Here is a 23,363-nt window from a genome sequence, read left to right as displayed (position 1 = left end):
AATTGTTCCTTATCTTGTTCTATGGCAGGAAAGTAGTAGCAGCTTACATAAATCCTTGCAGCCTCACAGGCTTGCCCAGTGGAAATTTAATAGACTGCAATTTCTCTTTTCCTGCTCCAACAGTATTTCTCATTTTAAACACATTAGAATAAATTCTATATACACTCACTAGGGTCAACAATGCAATCTCATTTACTATGGCTCATTCACAAACTAGGTTCCACTTCAGGGACATTGCATTCTGCCTGACACAAGATAGTGCTTCACAGAGATGCCATTAACTGATATCAGACAGGTGCTTTACATCTGTAAGCACTGCTGAAAGTGGATTTTTGAAATGTTATACTGCTTACAGTTTTCCAAAATGACATCTGAATGAAATCTACTCTGAGAAAAAGTTTATCTATTTTTATGCCACACATGCTTATCCTCACCATAATCTCATAACCTCCCAAATCCTCTCTGTGATTTTCTTACGTAGTGCATCTCTGATCTAAATTATTCCATTTCTATCACAGAATGTGATAGTCTAATCCATATGAAGCATCAACACACTGGAGGGGGGGAAAAAAAAAAAAAAAAAAAAGCAGAAGAATGTAGTTACCCCTAAATTTCCGTGCATTGGCAAACAACTACCAAACCTACATTCGAATTTCTGTTAAAATCTTCCAATTTATCATAATTATTTGTGTGCCTGTGAATTGCCAGGAAAAACAACTTATAATGGACTAAAACTACTCTTAGTACAATAGAAAACAAAGCCTTAATAAGGAGAAAACTCAGCCTCAAGACATCAAGTACAGATCTCAAAACCATAAAATTCCTGCATGCACTACTGGCAACAACATGAACAATCTTAAAAACAGTTCTATAAGTAATATCCACTACATGTGACACTCACTAGAGGACCCGTTGCACCCATGGCACCTGTTGGTCCAGATTCCCCCTAGAAAGTGAAATGAAACGACACAGTTAGAGGGAACAGGTTATAAGATAAGAGAGCTACATGTCTCATTCCCTTCCTCTGCACTTATGTTAGACCTAAGAGTCAGATTTGCATAGTTGTTTGTGCACATCACACCTACTCCGAGGGCATCATTTCATATAACCTTGGTATACAGGAAACACTGTCATCTTCTTCTCCCCTGGTGTTCCCATCTCTCTCTTTCATTTTCATTTCATTCATCAATTAATGGGGTATTGTCAAGTCCGATGTTTCAGCTCTTGTTGCATCCACAGAAAGTGGTAGACAGTCTTAGCAAAGAAATCTCATCTTAGACAAGCTTTCAACTCCTGATTTCACATTTAATTTTACATTTGTGGAAGATTCCCTTCATTTACTACATTTTTAATCTGAAGGAATAGGTTTAGCCCATCTATGATTATCATCTTCAGCAAACCAAAATGTTTCAGTATTGGTACTGATTAGCATGGAAAATCCTGAAAAAAAAAAATTCTATGCTCTATTAAAATAAATTTTAGTCCATCTTGAAAATATTGAATGCAGCTGGCTATCCCGTGTTGTCACTGCTTTGAGCCAAAGTAGTAAAGGTGATCATCAGTGAGGGTCAAAAATACTACGAGAATAAAATTGTTATGTGAGAAATATTTGGTTTGATAAACTCTGGTCTCCTCTGCAACATCTGCTTCTTTTAAGCCAATCTAGTTTAAACCTACTATAGTAACCTAAAAGAAGAAAGTTAGGATTTAATTGCTTTATTTTATTAACTACAGAAAATATTAGAAAACTGTCCTCGCTCTGTTTTAACTTTGTCTGACACTGAGGATTTCCAAGGGAATTCAGAAAGCAATGGAACAGTCTCTCAACCAGTTCCCACAAAACCAACAAGAACCATATACTAGCCAAGCAGCAATGTGTATGGGCTCTTTGCTAACAGAATTTACTGTCTTCAACACTGCGTAGGTGTCACAGAGAGACCTTAGTTAATTCACCTCATGATACTCTACAGGACTAAAACTGAGCCCCAAGTGAAACTGTGACCAGCAGTTCACTCAAACTCTCTCTTCCTGTACAGAGCCCAGACATGCCAGTTTATAATATTTGATATGGATTGAACACACAACAAAAACAGGCAATTCCATATAGCCTCTCCAAGAAAAATGTAACTCCGTGCAAGTACCACTCATAGGAGAGGTTACAAAGCTTTGTTCTAAAGATCTATTACCTTTCACTATTTTGGCATTTCAGAAGCCATGCTTAAGTGTTTAGTTCCTTGAGTGATGGAAATACCTTTGCTCCAGCTGCTCCAATTTCACCTTTTGGACCGTCAAGTCCTTTCAATCCCTGTAAATGGAAAGATTATATTGGTATACACACACACACAAAACTTCTACTATTGTTAAAATAATTCGATGTTAAAGCCTTAAGAATGGACCTGAGGTGGCAAGAGCAAGAAAGAAGGGGGAAAAAATAAAAAACAGATGGAAAAGGGGGAAAAGTTTCTAAATTTTTTTCTAAATGGAAACCATTTGTACAAGGTACATTTCCTTGGATTTAGTTTCCTTTTTAAAACAAGAGTTTAAAAAAAAAAAATCCTAAAACAACAGGGATGAGGCTCTGAGCCATAGGAAACCTATTTATTCCTCCCTGAAGTAAAGTTCTGGCCAGAAAACTCAGTAATTTGTAATCAGTCCATCTTGCAAACATATCCACCTCTCGAGTTCCCCACCCTACCACAAGACTTGCCAACAAAGTGAGAGAACTGTCAGGTTTGTGCCTCCTGAAGCTTGGCAGGACTCACGCAGGCTTCTTCCAGATTCCCAGAACATTTGAAAATAAAGTGAAGACACAAGAATATAACACGGAGGTCAGCTTAGCTGGGAATAGCGCTGATTTTCTGCAAGGCCCTCTTTCTCTCTAATGGCAGTGTTTCTGCTGTGATTGGCAGGACTAACAGTGTAGTCAAATTCACCACAAATACAAACCAAGCTGAATGTCTTTGCACTGAAATTGTCTTGAAACGTTATGAATAAGGAGAGGGAAACCTTGTTTCTTACCCTGTGACCCTTAAGACCTGGAAGACCTGGAGCACCAGGAAAGCCTCGAGGCCCCTAAGTAGAAAAAAGGAGGAAAAACAAGAACAACAAAAGTAAAACACTGATTTCTGCAGATAACCCCAGTAATAATGTTGCTAACAGGGAAGACAGTAGTAGCATTAATAATAATATTCCTAATATTCCTTCAGCTTGGTGAATAATACAGCCAAGTATAGAATTTGAGAGGATCACAGATAATACAACATAACATCCTATGAAGCTAGACAATCCTCGTGTTATATGCTTTTTCACTGATACCAAAAGTTTTATAGCTTACATTGGTGTATGATCGAACGTTAAATTTCAACAAAAGTAATGAAAAAAAACACAATGCTAGATCAAGTTTTGAAGCTTTATATGGAGAATCCTTAATTAAACAGAAGTCAAAAATCAGTTATCGTTTAACATAAAACAGAAACTGAAGCCAAACTGCTAACTGTACATGTTATATCAGAATATATCAGACAGATAGCATGACAAACAGCAATGAAAACATACCTAGCATTTAAACCAAAGTTGCCTTGATCTTTAATTTCTACCAAATTTCAGGATTTCTCTTTCAGGAAAGGTTAAGTAATGAAAGGGACTTTTTCACTTCAATGGCAGCTGGGCATTTCCACCTCCCCCAGCTCTCCACAGCTGTATGGACCTACAACTCATTCCTTGTCCATTTACAGGTTTTTCAAAGAATTTCTTATATTCATTCTTTTAATAAGCAAAAAACATGTACCAGAAGGAGCCTCTCAAACCTATCTAGGAAACCAACACCAGAGATTAACTTTCTCTGCTTTGAGAGGACTTCACTCCCTGTGTGGTCCCATTGCAACCAAGGGCACTTCAGTTGTGATTTTCTATTCAAGAAAGTGCATCAGTATCTTGCTTAGTGAAAATAATAAAAACTGAGTGCCTCTCAACCAAAATTTTCAAAAATAGCATATTTCATGCATTTTGGAATACCGAAAACTCATAAAGATATATAATAGAAAATGAAGCACCATGAAGTAACTTTGAAAAAGAACATCTAAGACCTCAGCATGAGAGAAAAGCACTTTATATATGCTCAAGCTGTTTCCTTGTTAGCATTAAGAAATGTAAGAAAGGGCTTTGTTACAAAGGTCTTTCCCATAGTCAATTATGTGGATAATATCTGATCACAAGGTTCAGTTGGAAATTACTCCAGAATCTACAGATTCCTAAAGGACAAATTACTTCATAAAGGTATGAATTTTCTGAAACGAGTAGGCTGGATTGCTTGAAGTTACTTATACTCAGTGAGTTTCAGTGAAGGACAATCTCTGTCATTGTACAAAGCCTAGCATGTAAATTTGAAATTGTACAAATTATGCTTCTTTAGACAGAATAGAGCCCATAAAAACAATTTATTCGAGCTGTGCTCAAGCAGGGGTATATGTATATCATCTTATACAACCAGAGCAATCAAATGAAGCACACATATGGGACAAGTCCCATAAGCAGGCAAATCCTGCCCAAGGGGAAATACTCATCAGACATACCTGTAGAAGTCTATGAGGCTTGTCATTGATCAAGGCATTACACACTTCTCTGACATACCATCTGTGTAATCAATGCTGTTCTATCTGATATTGTTCAATTGCAGCAAACTCTTAGTTGATTTTTGTGGGTGTGCAGTAAAAATACCTCTTTCCTTCATTCAAAAGTCTTTTGATTTTAAAGAGAACACAAATCTATTCTCTAGTAGCTTGTCATTGTAGAAAGAACCTGCAAATCTGTTAAACTAGATTTATCATGAGCAAAGGGAGAAATACTGTCTGAAGTTACTAGCTAAAAATTCCCAGTGCTTCAGTCCTTCAGGATGCTTTTACTATACCCTACTCTCCACAGTATCCTCGGTTGAGTGCACATGTAACTATGTTCTCTCAAATCAGCTTTTCCCAAGATTTTATTAGAGGCTTTAAATGCAGATGATGTTCAATAGCATGCACTATTCTAAAAACATATGAAGTGAAGATGATTTTATTGAGCAAAAATAAAACAGCTTGATCTGAACAGAACACTCGGCAGACTACATTAGCCTCAAGCAGCTTATAAAACACTGTCTTTGTGTTTTACAAAAGCTTTGGAGAGAAGCTTAGGAAAAAATGCTGCCTCATTAAAAGATCATTTCTCTCTCTCTATAAGCTCATATCTCCCGTTGCTAACAAAATTACCAGGCAAAAGCTGTATGCTTGAAAGAAAAGGAGGCAGCTTAAGAGATGATGTGTATCAAGTGGCTTCCATTCTGAGATGTATCTGTCCCCTTTTTGGCCACACTACAGCTCCCTTCAAGGTGCAGAAATGGGACAAACAAAAGCAGAATTCATAATATGAACCAAAATTCTATGTGATGATAATGACATTTTAGACATAACTGCTTTCTCTTATTTCTAAAGTTAAACGTTATGAGTACCCTCTGCACTATAAATACATGTACCTACTATTTGGAAATCCTTTAATCGCTTTTTCATACTGAAAATAAATTTTATTTATAGTTACAATACCATTCCTTCTTTCCCTGTCCCTCAGACTGACTGTTTGAAAGATAGACACTGCCACCGTAACCTGACATCACTTTATATTCTCTCAGCACTGTTTGCACATGACTGTGAAATACTGGGAACTGTACAACTTGCATGCACTGTCATCTGTTTTATGCACATTTCATCTATGAAATAGTTGAAACATGCACCTATAAAACAACTCTCAACATTAACACAAGGGCCATTGAATCGCTTATTTGTTTTTTAGCTATTACACTGATCAGGATCATTAGACTTAGCTGACACAAGTACTTCAGAAACTGAAAGGGCAAGCTTTGCACTTACTGTTAAAACAGATACCGGTGACACAATTATTATTATTTACTAAAATGTAAATAATTATGTTCTTACTGGAGATCCTGGGAATCCAGGCTCACCAGATTGTCCTGGTCTACCGGGTTCACCCTAAGGAAAAAAAAAAAAAAAAAAAAAGAACATATGAAAATAGCAAATATAGTAAATAAAATTATCTTACCATTTTCTATTCAAACAAATAATGATATTCAAATGTCCTATGTCAGCACATCAGTATTATAAATTTTCTCTTTACTGTAACAACGTCAATGACATAAATCAAATGCACACTTGACTAACAATGTGCATTAGGCATGTTAATTTAAAAAATGTATTGAACAAAGAATTGTGGAAACTGAAGATTGAGTCCAAAATGCCTCTCAGCATCACAAGGTGGCGCTGCAATGTGGTTTTCCTGGGAATTAACCAGGCAAACTTTTGCCATCACTTTGCTGACAAATTAATTTAAATTTCATTACGAGCAGCAATCTAAAACCGTTTGCATTATAGCTCATTACTTCTACTCAAAATCTGTTTTAAAATGGGTATAATTCAATTCTAAGTCAGTAACTATTTTCTCCATGATGCAATAGGAAATAAAATGTGGTAGAACTAAACAAGCATATTTTAAGAACTATTCAAAGTCTTCCACAGCCACAACCAAATATTCCTTTATGTGAATCAGTTAATTCAAATACTTCCAGAACACTGGACTGCAGGAATATGAAAGGCTTCAGAAAAACAGTTTCTGGACAGAGACACAGTAAATCACATCACAGATGCAATTAAAGTGCCCCATACAAACATAAATGGAAACGGAGCAAGTTCTTCAAGTAGTATTGAGATTTAGTTTCAGTGCATTGAGAATTGAGAATAAACTGTTTCCAAAGATTCTTATGACTTCTTGTACAGTTTACAGGAAAGCAAAAATTACAGAAACTATGGTGATTTCTACATTAAATCATCTGGCTCCTTCAGGTTTCATCTCACATCTCAGTAACAATTTACAACTCAGATAGATTTAACATGCTTTGCAAACAAAGAATATATGTCTAATGGAAAAATCTTAGGTTACTGTTGTGCATTACATATATATTTATGTATATCTGTGTATTGTACATGTAATATAAATATACATGTATACATAGTCATAAAATCAGTTATGGATATAATAAACTATTAAGTTTTTATATAGTAAAATTTTATTGTCCTGATCTGGGTAAATGTTATCATTACAGTTGTTCTAGCTCATCACGTGATCCCAAAGAGAGGAGGTGCTGCAAATTGCTCCCTAGTAACTGCTGCATACAGTCAAGCATGTATCAAGGTTGATTTCAAGATAGATATCTTAATTGAAGAACTGGCTGAGGCAAGAAACAATAAAAACACAGTGTTTAAACCACAGGTATCATGGTAACATGTAACGAGAAGAAAGGATATTCTGGAAAATATCCATTCCTACGGTTATTGTTATAATACTGCAATAATGAGAAGTATGATTACAAAGAAAAGGAAGTAGAAAAGAGTAGCTGTGACAGGCACATCTGCTGGTTAGTCATTGTCTCAAAGAAGCCAATATTTGTTTTATTAAAAATAAAACAAGAAAAGAAGAATAACAAACTTACATCTTCACCAGGTTTGCCTGGAGGTCCTTCTGGACCGCGAGAACCAACTGGACCCTAAGGAATAAATATATTTGTTGAGAAGTCAGTTTAGACATCACTAAAATCGCTCCGTCTGAAAGTCTTGCTTTACAAAAATAAGTGTAGAGAAAGGATGACTTTATGCCAAAACATGCTTGTTAAATACTGTGGTGCTCTTTCTAACCACCCTGTCCCTAAGAAACCAGCATTAAGTTATATAAGAATGGAGGATGGATTCTTCAGGAGAAAAAATAAATAAATAAAAAACAGTTGTTTTTATTCCCATATTGTCTCTCACTTTTACCTTTGGTCATTATATCAATTCCCAAAATAAAGAGAATATTTTAATCTTCCTTTGTGTGATAGCAACACCTAGTAGCTACAGTGTTAGTGCTTAATCATCCTCAGGCCTGTGGTGGCAAAGTAATAATGATTGCTTATAATAATCATAATTATAATTCAGATACAAAACAATTCAAATTCACTGATACATGGCAATATGCTTTGAACCCCTCAACTCTTGACTAAGTAGTAGTTAATTGATAGCTTTGCTTGAGACAACATGAAGAAAAAAAAATAAACTTCTAAAATAAGGAGGTATAATAAACGGTTTACTATTTTATTGTAGAAGTGTTTGTGTTTATTTTGCCTTACCATAGGTCCTGGATCTCCAGGTTCACCAGGTGGGCCTGTGGGGCCAGCACCGCCCTAAAATTAGTGACATAAGTACAATTAAAAATTCCAAAAAGCAAACATGAAAGGATGTAAATTAAAATCCACGATCAGGAAAACAACAGATCATGGAACAATCTGGATTCTAATTCTGAAGCAATTCACTCTGCAAGCCAAGTGGAAGGTAGATGCTAAGATCCAAAGCTTGAGGGATAAGTCATCAGCCATACTTCAAACCCACTGTAAACTAACACCATCCTAATAGTTAAAACACCTGAACAGACACCATTTTCATTACTGTTTACTCATTAAAAGATGTGTGTTGGATTTAAACTTTTTTAAGTGTCTAATTAATTGTTCTTTCCAAGTTAAGTTCTGTCTATAGAGTACATCTGGAACAGAGTTCGAGAGCAGTATATTTAGGTTCACATCTAGATGAAGATGCATTCAGCCATTCTTGAAGAAAGACACGGCTCAGAGCTGAGTTCTACATATACAAGTCACTATGTGATTTGTCTTTTTTGGCCAATTATCTTAAATCCCACGATATGAAACACTTACTTGTTTTCCTTGGAGACCTTGAGGACCTCTTGGACCCACTGGACCCTATCAAAACCATAAATAGTTACACACTGAAAATCACGCTTCCCTAAGTAATGTTCATTCTGCGCTGACAGCAAAAATTTCCTTATAATGCATAACTGTATTGAAAAAAACGTAAGACTACAGGTACAGTTGGAGAGAAGAGTCTCCCCTTGAATTGAACGTCATTACTTAGATTAATCTAATAATGGAATTAATGTCAAAATAAACTCATACGGCTGTTCTTGGCCATGAGCAGGAACAAGCAGCAATGGAAGGATGCATTTTCATGAACCACACAAAATACCAGAACAGCTTCCAAGTGGTTGATGTTTGTTACAGAAAATTCTCCTTTACATTTTCATGGTATTTTTAGAAAAATCTCATGCTTCATTGTAACTTGTACTATGAAGTAAAAATAATCCTGAAAGTAATGTTTTTCCTTCTAGCAACACAAAAAAAATATATAGTGGGCAATAACTTGCATTTTGACAGAGGTCATCTTTAACACACAGTTCATTCATTTTTACAAATTACATTTACATTGTATTTACATTGCATTTTAAATTTACATTGCATTTTAAATCCTTTTTGCAAACCAAATGCTAAAGAATTACTCATAGGCCATTTAAAAGTTCTAATTAAGAATAAAACCAAAACGCAGGGGATCAGCTGAATGACAGTCAGTTACTGAATTTTACTGAGAACCTTTCAAAGAGTGTTAAAACCGTTCAAAGTTTACTGGTGGGGACTTGGATGGATAAGACACAGGTAGGAAAACTCATGGACAATGCAATTATTGAAGGACAATTTCCTCGAGAAAGAATGCTAAAAAATATAGGGGGGAAAGGTTAAAAAAAAATCTAGCAGTATCTTCACAACATGGTAAATACACGTAGTACACATAGTAAAAAGTAAAAACTTAAAAATTAACCAAAAGGGTTCGGACAGAGACAGCTTAGTGTGGCAAAATGTTTTTCACAGATGGTAAAAATATATATATGTTCCATGTTACCACTGTTCTTACTACACTAAAAGTGAAGGGCATATCTAAACAGTGAGAGATTTAAATCATAAAACTGGACTCATTGGATAAAGAGAATGTCCGTCTTAAAATAATAAGCTCACAGATGGTTTCAGAAATACTCTTTTAAATTGCTACCAAAAATAACTATCTTTGATGTCACAACATGAAAAAGAGCCTTCAAAGTTACATATTTGTTTGTTCTGCTTTGCATTATACCTGATGCTCTGCAGTTCCTCTGCAGTGACTCAAGAAATGAGAAAATCTAAAGTTTTTTTGTTTGTTTTGTTGTGTTTTGTTTGTTTGTTTTTCCATACCTAATTGGTAATAGCTGCTGTATTTCAGGAGGAGAGACAAAAAGGAGGGACAAAAAGCTTTCACTATAACCAAAGAACCTTTTTTCATTGTTTTCAGATACTATGCAAAACTACACAAGAAAATTCTGTATATTCAGGTTCTAGATAGTTAGACAGTTCAGGAGAGAATTCTTTTGGTTTTTGTATATGCGCTTCACTTCAGATTTTTCTACAGTACAGGGCTAATCTGGTCTTACCACTGCACCAGGCATCAGTCCCATCTGACTACCAAGTCCAGATTTTTCATCCAGTCCTGCCATCTGAGCTGCAAATGGCTGAAAAAAATATGATGGGTGATTTTAGGTGTTGGTCACATTGATGATTCACAAGGCAAAATTCTATGCAACTCTTCATTACTTACATTAGCTTTGCAGCACTAACAAGTAAATTCTTGTTTCAATCAGTAAAATAAAAGTCTTCTTTCCTATACATTTGACGTGGTCTAAAGAATCAAAAAACAGTCAAATGCATCATGTTGTCTGCTTACTATTCTGACTCTACACCCACTTTAATAATAAACGAACATGAAGATGACCTAGATAGAGGAAAGCTTCCCAAGAAAATAATTAGATTTCTTTCACTGCCCTCCAATATGAATCACACCTTAGCTTCACCTGCAATATTACTTCATTTCTTCTAAGACTGATTTGTTTTCACTTACTGTGCTTCAAGTTTAGAAACATCTGAAGTTAAATGAAAATGTAGCCAATTTTATGATTGCATATCAGTATTTTGACTGTGCTGCCCTTAACCAGCAAAGTTGAAGGCCACTGCTGTTCATTCATGATAATTTGCAGCGACAAATGAGTTAGAGCAAAGAGAACTCTCAGACATCCTTCCATTTTTGTGCTTGCAGATGTAGTTGAAATCAACAGTTTTATTTTGTTTGGTTCAGAGACAGTTCCTCGCTCATGGCAGGTCAGAGCTTAAAATGTCTGAGAACAACCTACAGCACATATGGATATTCAGGTCTTCTGCAATTCATCTCCAAACACAGCTTCTTAAAGACTGGAGATTGCCTAACTTCAGAAACAGAAATATAAACCAAAAATGCCTTAAATTTCTGGCCAGACCTAGTCTTCCATATTTTTTGTTGAAATTCATGAAGGATGGTGGTCTATCACCCATCCTGGTTCTTCTGCAGTTCTCTGTGCTGAAGAGATTTGGAAAGAGATTTTCAGTGATGTTGCAGGAACAATGGAGGTAGAAATCAAAACAGCTACCTTCCAAACAGAAACAAACATTTAACTGAATATACTTCAGAAATTCAGATATGTATTTCATTATCAATCATTAGTCTTCCACAGAATTTTTTGGGGAAAAAAAATAAATTAGCCTTGGAGAATACATTTTCCAAATCTAGGGCTGGTTAACATGGCTTTCCACAGATAATTTCTGACTTAATCATCCAAGTGGTGGTGTGATTAATTTCAGTAAGAAATAGACTTGACCGCATTTTAAATGCTCCACTGATTATTTCCTGAAATATAATCCATCTTTTTTTCTTCTTCTTCTGTATTCCTGATTTAGTTTATCAGTTTCCATGAACCCTTGAATTTAATAGAACCCTACTTAGATTTGGGCACCTTGGCTTTTCTAATTGTTAAAATACATTGTAAGAGGTGTGTCCTTTCAGAGCTTTTCAGCGTGTTCCAATTTTCAGTGAAACTTGCATTGCTTCTAGCCACTGCCCCTCATTACTGAGAGGCAGGAATGATGAACATAGTTTTCTGTATTTGCTGAAGCATAGAGAAGTTATTCTGTTACGTGTGAACTTATCCAGACACTCACTCCACTTTCTATCAAACCAATTGAAAAACTTACCCTGCTTAGTCCATCTGGTCCTGGGTGGGTAGGATGTCCGGGAGGACCAGGGTCACCAGGCTGGCCAGGGATACCAGGTTCCCCATCAATCCCTTGAGGACCACGAGGACCCTAGAAATAAAATGATAAATGCAGAGAGTGTGCACGGGTATTCAGGAGTAGCCTTGTAAATGGCAAATGGTATCATCTGTGATAAATCCAAATTTGCAAAGAAAGATCTTCCAAAAAAAAAAAAACATCCATCAACATATATTCTTACTTTCAGATCAGAAGCACTGACTAAAATGAGTTATGAATCCAGCACACGAGTAAATTGGAGCAATTTCTCTCAAAGGCTATTCTAGAAACTTAGGCTTCCTATAACTTCAAGTTATACTTCAAGTATACTATTCCTGATAAACTGCTGTGTGTTATATAGAACAACAAAAATTTATTTATAAAATACAGATAGCTCAAATTAGTGCACATACATAAAACACACACAGAGAATTCCAGCAAGACTGATTTCTGCAGCCTCTTGACATCACAAATGGTTTAGCTCATACTATTCCTAAATTCCCAACACTTACACTGCCAAAAATGCAGAGTAACTCCCTTGGTGTTGATGTTATCTCTAATTAGTGTTTGCAGAATAGGTTAGGAGGCTATCCCATTGCTCCCATTTTTATTGTTCACTTTTGATTCCTAAATTGCATTCATCTTATGAATGCAGTTTTGTCAGAACAAAAATTAAATACAGAAGCAGCTAATAAGACATTAATGGAACAAAATCAATAGCAGTATGGCCAATACGTATATACTTCAATCATAAGTATGGATTTCAAATTAATTGTCACACTTGCTTCCTTCAGTTGGAAGAAAAATGCTGGAAAAGAGTGAGGGAAAAAAAAAAAAAAAAATGTATAACAAGCTCTTCTACCTTAAGAATCCTTACACAGAAAACTTTGGAAGCCTGGCTCAATGACTCATCTTTACAAACACAATCAGACAGATTGCTTGTATTTCCATGAGATGAGGCATATATTTCCATGCAGTCTGTAACAAATTTCAGTGGAACTTAGGGTCTGAACTAGTATGGTTTGAACTAGCACAGTGTGCACTTTAAAGAAAAAGCGTTCTTTGGGAAAGAGCTACATTGGCATAGCACTGACAATAGGGTTCCTGGAAACTCTCAGAAAACAAGCTAATTTTTCCCTATTATTTCTCAATATATCTTTATGACCTGAATTTCTACATGCTTGGTAATCAGAGGACATTTTTTTCATATCAAATACACATACACATACACTTGCAGAACATAAGTTGTAAATAGATGCTATTCTGAAACTCATGTGTAGATCGTTGCACGTTGGATGGGAACAGAAGGTTCTTTCAGAAAACTTTATTATCTAGTATTTCTATCAAAAATAAGTATACCCTGCCAAACTTAAAAGTGTACAATGTCTGAAGGAGGAAAACCTTAAGTTTTCTTTCCTTTATTCTCAGCACAAAAGGAAAACACAGCTACGCATTAGAGAAAAAACAGATTTGCCTAAAAGAATTCATCAGACTTCTATAAAATAACTAGTGATTTTTCAGTACCCAAACTGAGATGCATTAACAAGATCTGATTTAGAAAAGTGATATTCTTTTTAGTTCTGTCTTAGAAAAGGAACTACTTTTTTAGTTACCAATCCTGCTTCAAGAGCAACACTGCAACCACCCCTATCTCAAAACCCCAAAAGTCCCTGAAATGCTTGTTTGTATTTATAGCTGGTAACTAACTGATGGTATGTAAGAAAATTGTATTATATTTTAATAAAATAATGATTATAATTAATAATATATATGAATTTATATGCATATTAAAAACCTTTCATTTTCTTCCACCAGCTTACAGTAGTGAGGTTTAATATATTAAAAACCTAGCACAAGCCACAAGATGGCATCCTTTAAACATGTATTCAGGATAATGACAGTTTAATAATTCTGGCCCATTGCTGCTGCTGGTCAGGAGACATTAGTACAGATTTTGCCTGTAATGGAATAAAAGGAAATGCAATTCACAGTAGAGCACTTTGAAACTACTATCTATTTTACTGCTACTTCAATTACAATCTAGTATAAAAGCATGCTGAAACAAAATGCACTGATGGTTCTGCGCATGCTCAAGATTATTTTCTGTCTTCAAAGGATTAGTTGTAATGGCATCCTGGCTTGTATTAGGAACAGCGTGACCAGCAGGGCTAGGGAGGTGATCGTCCCCCTGTACTCAGCTCTGGTGAGGCCGCACCTCGAGTACTGTGTTCAGTTTTGGGCCCCTCGCTACAAGAAGGACATGGAGGTGCTTGAGCGGGTGCAGAGAAGGGCGACGAAGCTGGTGAGGGGCCTGGAGAACAAGGCCTACGAGGAGCGGCTGAGGGAGCTGGGCTTGTTCAGCCTGGAGAAGAGGAGGCTCAGGGGTGACCTTATCGCTCTTTTTAGGTACCTCAAGGGAGGCTGTAGCGAGGTGGGGGTTGGCCTGTTCTCCCACGTGCCTGGTGACAGGACGAGGGGGAATGGGTTTAAGTTGAGCCAGGGGAGTTTTAGGTTAGATGTTAGGAAGAACTTCTTCACTGAAAGGGTTGTGAGGCACTGGAACAGGCTGCCCAGGGAAGTGGTGGAGTCACCATCCCTGGAAGTCTTCAAAAGACGTTTAGATGTAGAGCTTAGGGATATGGTTTAGTGGAGGGCTGTTAGCGTTAGGTTGGAGGTTGGACTCGATGACCTTGAGGTCTCTTCCAACCTAGGAGATTCTGTGATTCTGTGACTCTAAAACTCCCCCTCCCCGGATGTGTTTTGTAAATGCAAACACACTCTAGCCTTGGTGTTTCTCTCTCAGTGTTATGCTAACAAAGAATTTGAAGAATATTACATGCTAATAGTCCTGAATTCATGAATCCTGCACTAGCAGGCACTCCCTGTCTAAAGTACTACTCTTTGCTTTTTTAGACACACAAGGTCTCACCAAAACCTTTGACATTATGTTTTCAAAGAAGCTGACTGGTTCCTAATGCCTTGATATCCCTTTAAAGCACTATTAATAATCCATGTCAAAGCAACTCAAAACTGTTCACAGCCTTTTGATATTTTAAGTGTTTCTAGCCACCACTCTGTAAAGACATACAAGGAACTCATGGCACAGGACCAGAAATTTAGTGTCTCATTGATAAACTTGCACTCTGGGAAGATGCTTCAGATATCTCTGCAAACACAGTCGAGGTTCCTCTGCAAATGATAAGGTTTCACAATTATTCCAAGAATTCTTTTATGTATCTTGATAGCTATTCATCAAAGGTCTTAAGGTGATCCAGAGAGGAGCAGTGTCTTGGCATCCAAATCAGAGGCTACACACTTATTCCTTGCCTTTAGAAGCACTATCTTTACCATCTATGGACAACAGACATCCACTGGAGGAACAGCAAAAAAGAGTTGATTTTAGACCTATGCCTAAAACGCAGCTCTGTTATTCAAGCAAAATACACTAAGTATTGGCTTGCTCTCTCCTGAGGGATAGGAAAATATCTACATAGAAATTACAATGATACTATTCTTTAAAACCTGCTAAAAACAGCTTCTGCATTTTGCCCTAGCTTTTTCAACAGGAACGTGTCGTCTTTGGTATTTTCAGCACTCCCTTTTGGCCTTTCTGTGGTTCTCCACATGCAGACGCTGAAATTCCCTTATGAAGTCTGTATTTCCACTGAGCAATCTTGATTATATTATTCACCAGCATACCAACATATGTAGTCACATATTAACTCCTGCTAACTTCCTGAGCTTTGTCTTTTCTGAAATACTCTGATCCACAAAGTCCACACAGCTGCTGATACACAACAGAAACCAGCAAAAAAAAAATCAGCAAGTTCTTAAAACAGAGGAAGATGATGTTCTAGATTTGTTTTTTTTTGTTGTTGTTGTTGTTGTTGCTTTTGTCTTTTAAATACTGGAAAAAAAAATGTACTCTCAGACGCTGCTTCAAGTAACTGTTGAAAAACTATGGCTTTTAGTGGAAATACTGCTAAGCTTCTATCAGTTATTTCAGAACATCCAGAGATGGTGAGATATAAACATTTTTTCTGTTTGTTAGTTAATTCTTGGAAGATATGAGGAAAGCTCTGGTAACTCTCAAAGACATGGAGAAAGTTCAAAGCCATCTAACCTCTTAAGGTTACTCCAGAGCTTAATTTTAAAAATATTTAATAACTTACAGGTCTTCCCTTAGGTCCTCGTTCTCCTCGTGGTCCTTGTGAACCTGGAGGTCCCTAAAAGAAAGTTTGGAAATATTGAACGCCTCTTAAAGTAGCTAATGACTTATAAAGCTTTGAAGATATGAAACAACATGCTTATTTGAAACTTAATTTTTGGTATTTTTTTTCTCCACATGATCATAAAGGAAACAGCTATGACCACTGAATATTCAGCTATCTCTTCTCAAATGCACGTTGCCTGAATGGAATAGAACCAGGATTTAGAGATCTACAAAATGGTTTCATATCTCACATGCTCTACAGCTTAATTTAGCACAGGTTTTCTGAGTGCTGAAGTCTATAAATAGTGAGTTGCACAGGTCTGAGACACCCTTCCTGCTAGTCCAGAACTGCTCTCTGCTTAGTCGCAGCTGGAGAGCATACTGCATCTCCTCCTACTCCTGTTAGAAAAGCATTCCCCAGCGACAACCTTGCTCAAAGGTCCTCAGACATGCATGTTCTAAAAGCACACATCCGTTTGCTTAGGGCATTGGCTGACCTGACACTAGTACAAAATCCCAGAATTGTGAAACCTCCTCAAATTCAGCAGTCCGGCAGACAATGCCCCCTATCACACGCATGGAAAATTCTTCCTTCACATCATTCTCACAACACAAAACAGAAGTGGCAGAAAGTGGAGAATGCTATTATCAGAGAAAGAGAAGTTCAGAAAATACTCACTGCAGGTCCTGGGCGGCCTCGTATTCCTGAAACCTAAAGAAGGCAATAGAAATTAAAGTTACCACACAATGTTATGCCTATAACAAAGTATCATTGTTATTCTATACAAAGGAGAAAAAAAGGAAAAAGAAAAAGAACAAAAAAAAAAAAAGGAGATAAATAAGTGAATGACAATGATTTAGTCTCAATTATTTACCTAGCCTTTTGTTTCCACACTTTAAAGCAGGAATGGTTAGGCATTGTAACAGGCTGCTCAGGGAGTTGGTGGAGTTGCCATGCCTGGAGGTGTTTAAAACATATGTGGGTATGGCACTTAGGGTCCTGGTTTAGCAGTGGACTTTAGCAAGTTTTTGAGTGTTAGATGATGGTTGAAGTTGACAATATTATGGGTCTTTTCCAACGTAAATGATTCTATAATTCCAGAAATGTACAACAATAAATGTAGAAAGGGAGAATTTATATCATTTTCCTTAATGTTTCTACTCTTTCCAAACACTAATATACAACCATACCTCCACAGAATTTAACTATAAAGATTATGACACTTTTAACTCTAAGATTCTTTTCCCAAAATGCAAATGACAGGCATTTCCAATGTCACATATGTGACACAGGGTAATTCATTCCACACCTTTCACTACCAGCTTGTACATTTGTATTGCATTTCTTTAATAGCTGCGATTCTGTCTTAAGCACTGAAATGTACACTTCTGGGGGGTGTAGATAAATGAAGAAAAAATGGACTCACAGGTGGCACTATTCCAGGTTCTCCTTTTTGCCCCTGTAGGAAAAAGATGCAAAATCATCAGATGGCAGAAAACAAGTGAAATTAACAGTAGGTTTCACCAATGTAATTCCTGTGACTGAGACAAATGCAGAGATTTTTCTAAGGATACAACTGTGACTAAATTAAAGTCCCTGCAATAGTTAAGCCACACTATTTTAATGAGTACAGACACTGATTAAATGAAGGCTATAAATTAACTGAGTTTCTCTAACTGCACAATATGCTGGATGAAAAAAAGATACACAGTAAGAAATTACCATCATTTTTTTTAAGTAGTAGAAAACATGCTGCCGCTCTGTTATGGGATGATTTGATTCAGCTGAAATGCATTCAGATGCCATTTCTTCAAGACATTAAATTAGAATTCATAACATGGACATACAAAACCTGCATGTCCACCTGCAGTGTAGGGACAGAATACAAAGCAATGTTGCACGGCCTCAGAATGAAGGGGATTGCATTTAGCAATTGACTTTTCTCTGTGCTGAATGTGTTCACAATGATTACACATTAAATAAAATAACTCGATTTAGACCTACTGGTGGTAACCATTTTATTAAGAGAAAATGAGGGCTTTGTAAACACACAAAATTTCCTGCCTCATTTAGCAAGTAGTGAGCTGGTCACAGTCCATTTATTTCCACAAACTACCTCTCCATAGAGAGATGCTCAGTTTTAAGGAGAGTATATACTTGATAACCTAAAATTAATTTCAATTACTTCTTGAGGCTGCTTACCATCTCAGAAACTCATTTATCAGAATGCATTTTAATTTCTCCTATAAGAATAGATCTTCTCCACATTTAATTGCACACCGTAAGCTGTGATGCCCGTGGAAGCGTGTCTCTGTGCAGAAACACACCGTTGCAGTCCTTTGGCAGTGCCAGGACCACGCGTCTCCATCCTACACTCAGCCATACCCAGCACCTACAGAGCTGTCTGTCGGAGGGGACCTGCATGAGCCCTCAGGTATCAGCTGCCAATGTTTTACTTAGCGGTGCCTCAAACATAGTCGTGATGCAATGCAAGCTGCCTGGGGCACCCTGAACTAATTCCACAGTGAAAGCACAAAGGGTGTCAAAAAAAATTACCATTTTTAACAGTAGTTTCATACCTTTAACTATGGCTGAGTATTTTTAAGATATTTGGGCAACCCTCTAGTGATTTAGACAAAGCCCAATTTATTCATGGCCAAGTATATAAAATTAAATGCATCAGCAAATGTAAGAAAAACAAAGTTATTCTTAAAAACATGATTTAGCTCAAAGAGCGGTGTAAAACATCTTGAAAAACTTGATCTTGGAGCTATAACTTTGTGATGGAGCTCATCACATCAGTGTTCTGGGATACCAGTAAGGCAGAACAGATCTGGGGTATGTTTGCCTACCAGTAGAAATTGTCATATAGGTTCCTGCAATTACATTTGGTGCAGCGATAAGCAAGATGGGCTGCAAAGCTGATGTACCAGCCTTGCACGATACCTCAGGGGCTGCTCTGCCCTATATACAGTAGTGCAACAGCTATCTTGTGGCTGTTGCCTGAATTATGTGTAGTTTAAAGCCAACCCCAGGATGTCTAGACAAGATGCAGTAATGCCTTGCACCTGAATATAATACATACCTCCTGCACAAAGTGTCAGCAAATACAGCAGGAATGTTTAAAGAGTGGCTGTGCTACCTAGTGCACACCAGGCAGCAAAAAGTTTCAGCAAAGCCAAGATGAAAGTTTTAGGACTTTGACTTCTAATAAAATGGTGGTTCCCTTCCATCATTTTGTGGCACTGCCTGATATGAAACAACCAAACTACTTAAACTGGAATTCCTTTGATGCAGACAGCAGGGATTTTCAGTCAGGGGATTCTCTATATTAAGACTAGGATTTTTTGCCTGCATCCCAGGATTTTTTCCATGAAGATTTGCTTCTTCCCATCTTGAGGAAGAACAAGAGAAAAAGAATTAATTGCTTTTACAAGAGTTTATATTTATTTACTGGAAAGTGCTCCAAGGTGACGCGAGAGACTTTTTAACAGTTGTAATCTGTTTAAAAATAAGTAAACAAATAAAGGAAGTCTTACCTTTCTTCCTCTACCTATTAAAAGGGATAAAAAAAAAAAAAGAGAGAGAGAAACAATTAATGTTTTTACTCCAAAAGACAGACATGGTAACAGTTGAGTGAAGGTGTTACAACTAGAACTATCCAGATCCTGGATGCACAGAGACCTGGAGAAGGTCCCAGAGATACACATCCTCCCTCCTTCAGGTGTGAGGAACCAGAAAGGTCTCAGTGATGTCCCTGACCCTCAGCCTTTTCCAGCATTGCAAAGGTAAGAAGCAGCACTTCAGGAATGCAGAACGTCCTGTGGGGAACTCTCAGAAGCTTTTAGCACTGGCTGAATGGTTGGCAGTCAAGTCAAACAAAGTTTTATTACAGATCTGCACACAAGCAATGCTGACGGATCCACAACATACAACACAGTGTTTTTCAAAAGACAGAGCTGACTGGAGGGTCTTTGACTTTTTTTTTTGTTAAAATTTTACAATATCACACATGCCTGAATTCAGAGCCACGTAGCCACACTCCTATCCACAAACATCCTTCAGAGGAATATTTTATTAATACCTTGACTAACAGTAAGGAATTCTGGAATGTTTCCATACTGCTCTTATATCTTATGGGTGTATCTGTTGGCTTTGGCCTAATGCCTCCCAAAACACAGCAGGAGGCACCCCATCTGTTTATTAATGCTTGCCACATCTTGCTCCATTGCTCAATTACACAAGTCCCTACCATGCACTCTTCGTTACTATTTCGTTCTATACTAAGTTAATCAACAGTCATTATACCTCCTGAAAAAATAAATAAATGCTTTAATTGTCGTATAAAGAATAGTTCAGATAATGCAATGCACTGTATTAATGAATATTAATTACACGTTAAGAGATTTTCTCTTAGGACAATATTTGGAGGGATTTACTTCATCCAAGTCTCTCCCAGAATTAAAAATGGACTGGAAAAGACATTATCTTGAAGGTATATCACAGAAAGTGTGCAAGCAGGAAGTTAAGAATACTTTATACTACTTTCTTTTTCTGATGTCTCACGAGAGAACTGTGTGTTTGTGTTTCACCTTGGGGAAACGCTTTATAGTGCTTACATTTCACCACTTATGTATAAGATTTACATTGATTCAGCTATTGGAGAGGCCTGGAATTGAGCTTTCTATCAAAGAATGCCCTATTTTATTATGTCTTAGCATATTCATCTTTCAGTTCCAGATGAACCACAAAAAGAACCCAGAAAGCAATCTCCTTGAAATATCAAGATGGAATTCAGCTCAACCTCGGAGCTGTAAAGCCTTTGGGCTTAATCACATTCATAGTCAGAAGAAAACTGTTTCCAGAGCCAGCTCAGGTGCAAACCAAGACAGAAAACAGCTGCCAAGTATTTACTCTCTTCAGATTTAAACTTTCACTATGGAAATGCGATTAGAAACTTCAGTATCGTGAGGTTCCTACTCCTTTGGGCTGATTTTAGAGAACTTTAACCTCACCACCAACCTTCCTGCGTATTCAGACTTGAAACGGGGAACAGATCTAGATTTCATCAGGGTCTCCCTATCCCATTTGGAACCACAGCAGAGCAAATCTCATTCTCAAGGCCAGCCTGACTGGTTCTCCTTTCAACAAAAAGTGAACTGGAAAGCAATCTTACCAATGCCGTTGTCAAAATCTCGTGTCGTATGGGGACACACAGGACAGCACTCCCCTGGGGGCACCTGTGGGTTCTCACACTCCAGCACATCTTGACACTGGATTTCATCGCAAAGAATAGCTCCGTTGTCACAGACGCAAATCTGGCAAGGCGATGGCTTCCAAATATCCCGGTTCAGGTACATCTGGCCATTCTGAGTGCAGGCGATTTCTTCACCGTCTTCTCCTGGAAAAAAGGCTGAGGATATATAAAACATTTTCCAACTGTGAAATCAAAGGAGTATTAGGATGAGGAAAGAGCAGGTCTGGAGATGAAAAGCAGCACCACATACATGGAGAAAACAGTCTACCAGCACAGCTGAAGTTAATGGCTTTTAAATACCAGTCATCTTAAACGTCTTTCTTATTTTACCACCTTATTCCTCAGACAAGGAGAAGTAAAATGGAGTCGTTGTGGAGAAGCACAACTCCACCACAAGGTCTCAAAAGCGTATTGCCTTAGGAGTATCTGTATATAATAGATTGTCTACGTGGCCATTTACATCAGTGCAGCATCTACTGACTATATGAATGTCCTATCTGTGTATGTATTTCTCACGTTTGTATGGAGCTCATCCTATTTTACTAAAGTTATGCATCTTTTTTACCCTAATCCATGTGCTTTATAGCAAATTGTCTTTCTTTCTTGCCTTAGTATTGTCACCTTTATTTATTTTTCTTGAATTCCATTAATTCCATTTAGAAATCCATTCAATGTAGTTTTCCAGTCTACTGTCACCAAGACAGAACGACTTCCCTAGGTTGAATTCTCTCTCTCTCTCTTTTATTGTTTGTTTTTTTTTTTTTTTTTTTTTTTTGTTAATGTTCTGAGAGAACTTAACTTTTTCAAAAATTTCCCTGTTTGAGGGGGAACATGACTGTCCCTTTAGGTATTGTTCTATCTGTAGTTAAGTCTATGCCTTTGTTTTCTTCCTATTGTGTAAGCAAACAGTCCAAATATCTGTAGTTGTTGTTTGGGTTGGTTTTGGTTTTTGGGGGGCTGAAGGGAGAGTTGTTGTTTTTTTTGTTTGTGTTTTTTTTTTTGTTTTGTTTTGTTTTTTGTTTTTTTTTTTAATAATGAAGTAACAACCTCCTCCTAAAAATAAAATACAATTTTAAAATAAAATACACTTAAAAAAAAAATTCTTTGGCTGTCCAACATTTTTAAAAATGCCCTATCAACAGAAAAGAGACTTTTTCACTTTGGCCCAATGAATACTTCATCCTCTAAAGCTCCACACAACACAAGCTCCCGCAGTAGGAACGAACTGTCCTCAGACAGTCCCCAGGCAATGGGTCCCAAACCTGCAACCCAAAAACCCCAGTGCCAAGATTCCCTCCTCAGAGCCATAGGCAGCAGAGCTCCCACACGCAGCCTCCTGTGCTCCAAACAACTCTTCTGACCTTGGGATACCGTGGCAAGGATTCATCTTATCCTGGGTGGCAACTCCAGCTGACCACAGAAACCCTTCTATCAAAAATGTCTTTGGAACTGGAACAATCTGGTTAAAACCACGGGCTGAAGTTTCCCAAACAGCTCTAATTTTGAACCAAAGTAAGACTAGGAACAGAGGTAGCTCTACATACATATTCTGGGTGCATCCCAGTAGTCAAAGATCACAATCAGCATTTTTTAAGAAAAGCTGTTATTAGCATAACAATTAACAGCACCAAGCACAAGGTCAGCTTCACTGTTCTATGCATTTCTGCCCTAACTTGAACCAGATGTAAACAGAAAATCACAAAGCAATAAACAGGAACAGATTTAGGATTTCAGCTTTGTGCCTTAACTCAAGTCCCGTTACTCCATCAATGTCAAAGCTCAGAGAAACGGAGCAGATGTGTCATTAACTGTTGCCTGCCATCAT

At 37.3% G+C, this 23,363-nt stretch overlaps 1 protein-coding gene across 1 annotated transcript in view; it reads right to left on the bottom strand.

Moving 5' to 3' along the window:
• The window catches only part of COL5A2 (collagen type V alpha 2 chain), an 81,310-nt gene that overhangs the window by 31,386 nt on the left and 26,561 nt on the right, over positions 1 to 23,363 (bottom strand). Inside the window, exons 2-15 of the mRNA XM_084522918.1 lie at positions 21,458 to 21,694; positions 19,821 to 19,834; positions 17,708 to 17,740; positions 16,960 to 16,992; positions 16,240 to 16,293; positions 12,011 to 12,121; positions 10,384 to 10,461; positions 8,786 to 8,830; positions 8,207 to 8,260; positions 7,535 to 7,588; positions 5,967 to 6,020; positions 3,019 to 3,072; positions 2,252 to 2,305; positions 902 to 946 (exon numbers count right to left, since the gene is read on the bottom strand). Coding sequence (XP_084379044.1) covers positions 902 to 946; positions 2,252 to 2,305; positions 3,019 to 3,072; positions 5,967 to 6,020; positions 7,535 to 7,588; positions 8,207 to 8,260; positions 8,786 to 8,830; positions 10,384 to 10,461; positions 12,011 to 12,121; positions 16,240 to 16,293; positions 16,960 to 16,992; positions 17,708 to 17,740; positions 19,821 to 19,834; positions 21,458 to 21,694 — 920 coding nt within the window. The remainder of the gene's footprint in view (positions 1 to 901; positions 947 to 2,251; positions 2,306 to 3,018; positions 3,073 to 5,966; positions 6,021 to 7,534; positions 7,589 to 8,206; positions 8,261 to 8,785; positions 8,831 to 10,383; positions 10,462 to 12,010; positions 12,122 to 16,239; positions 16,294 to 16,959; positions 16,993 to 17,707; positions 17,741 to 19,820; positions 19,835 to 21,457; positions 21,695 to 23,363) is intronic.

This window comes from Aythya ferina (assembly GCF_964211825.1).
Source record: "Aythya ferina genome assembly, chromosome: 6".
NCBI lineage: Eukaryota > Metazoa > Chordata > Aves > Anseriformes > Anatidae > Aythya > Aythya ferina.
This window is presented reverse-complemented; position numbering and strand designations above follow the sequence as displayed.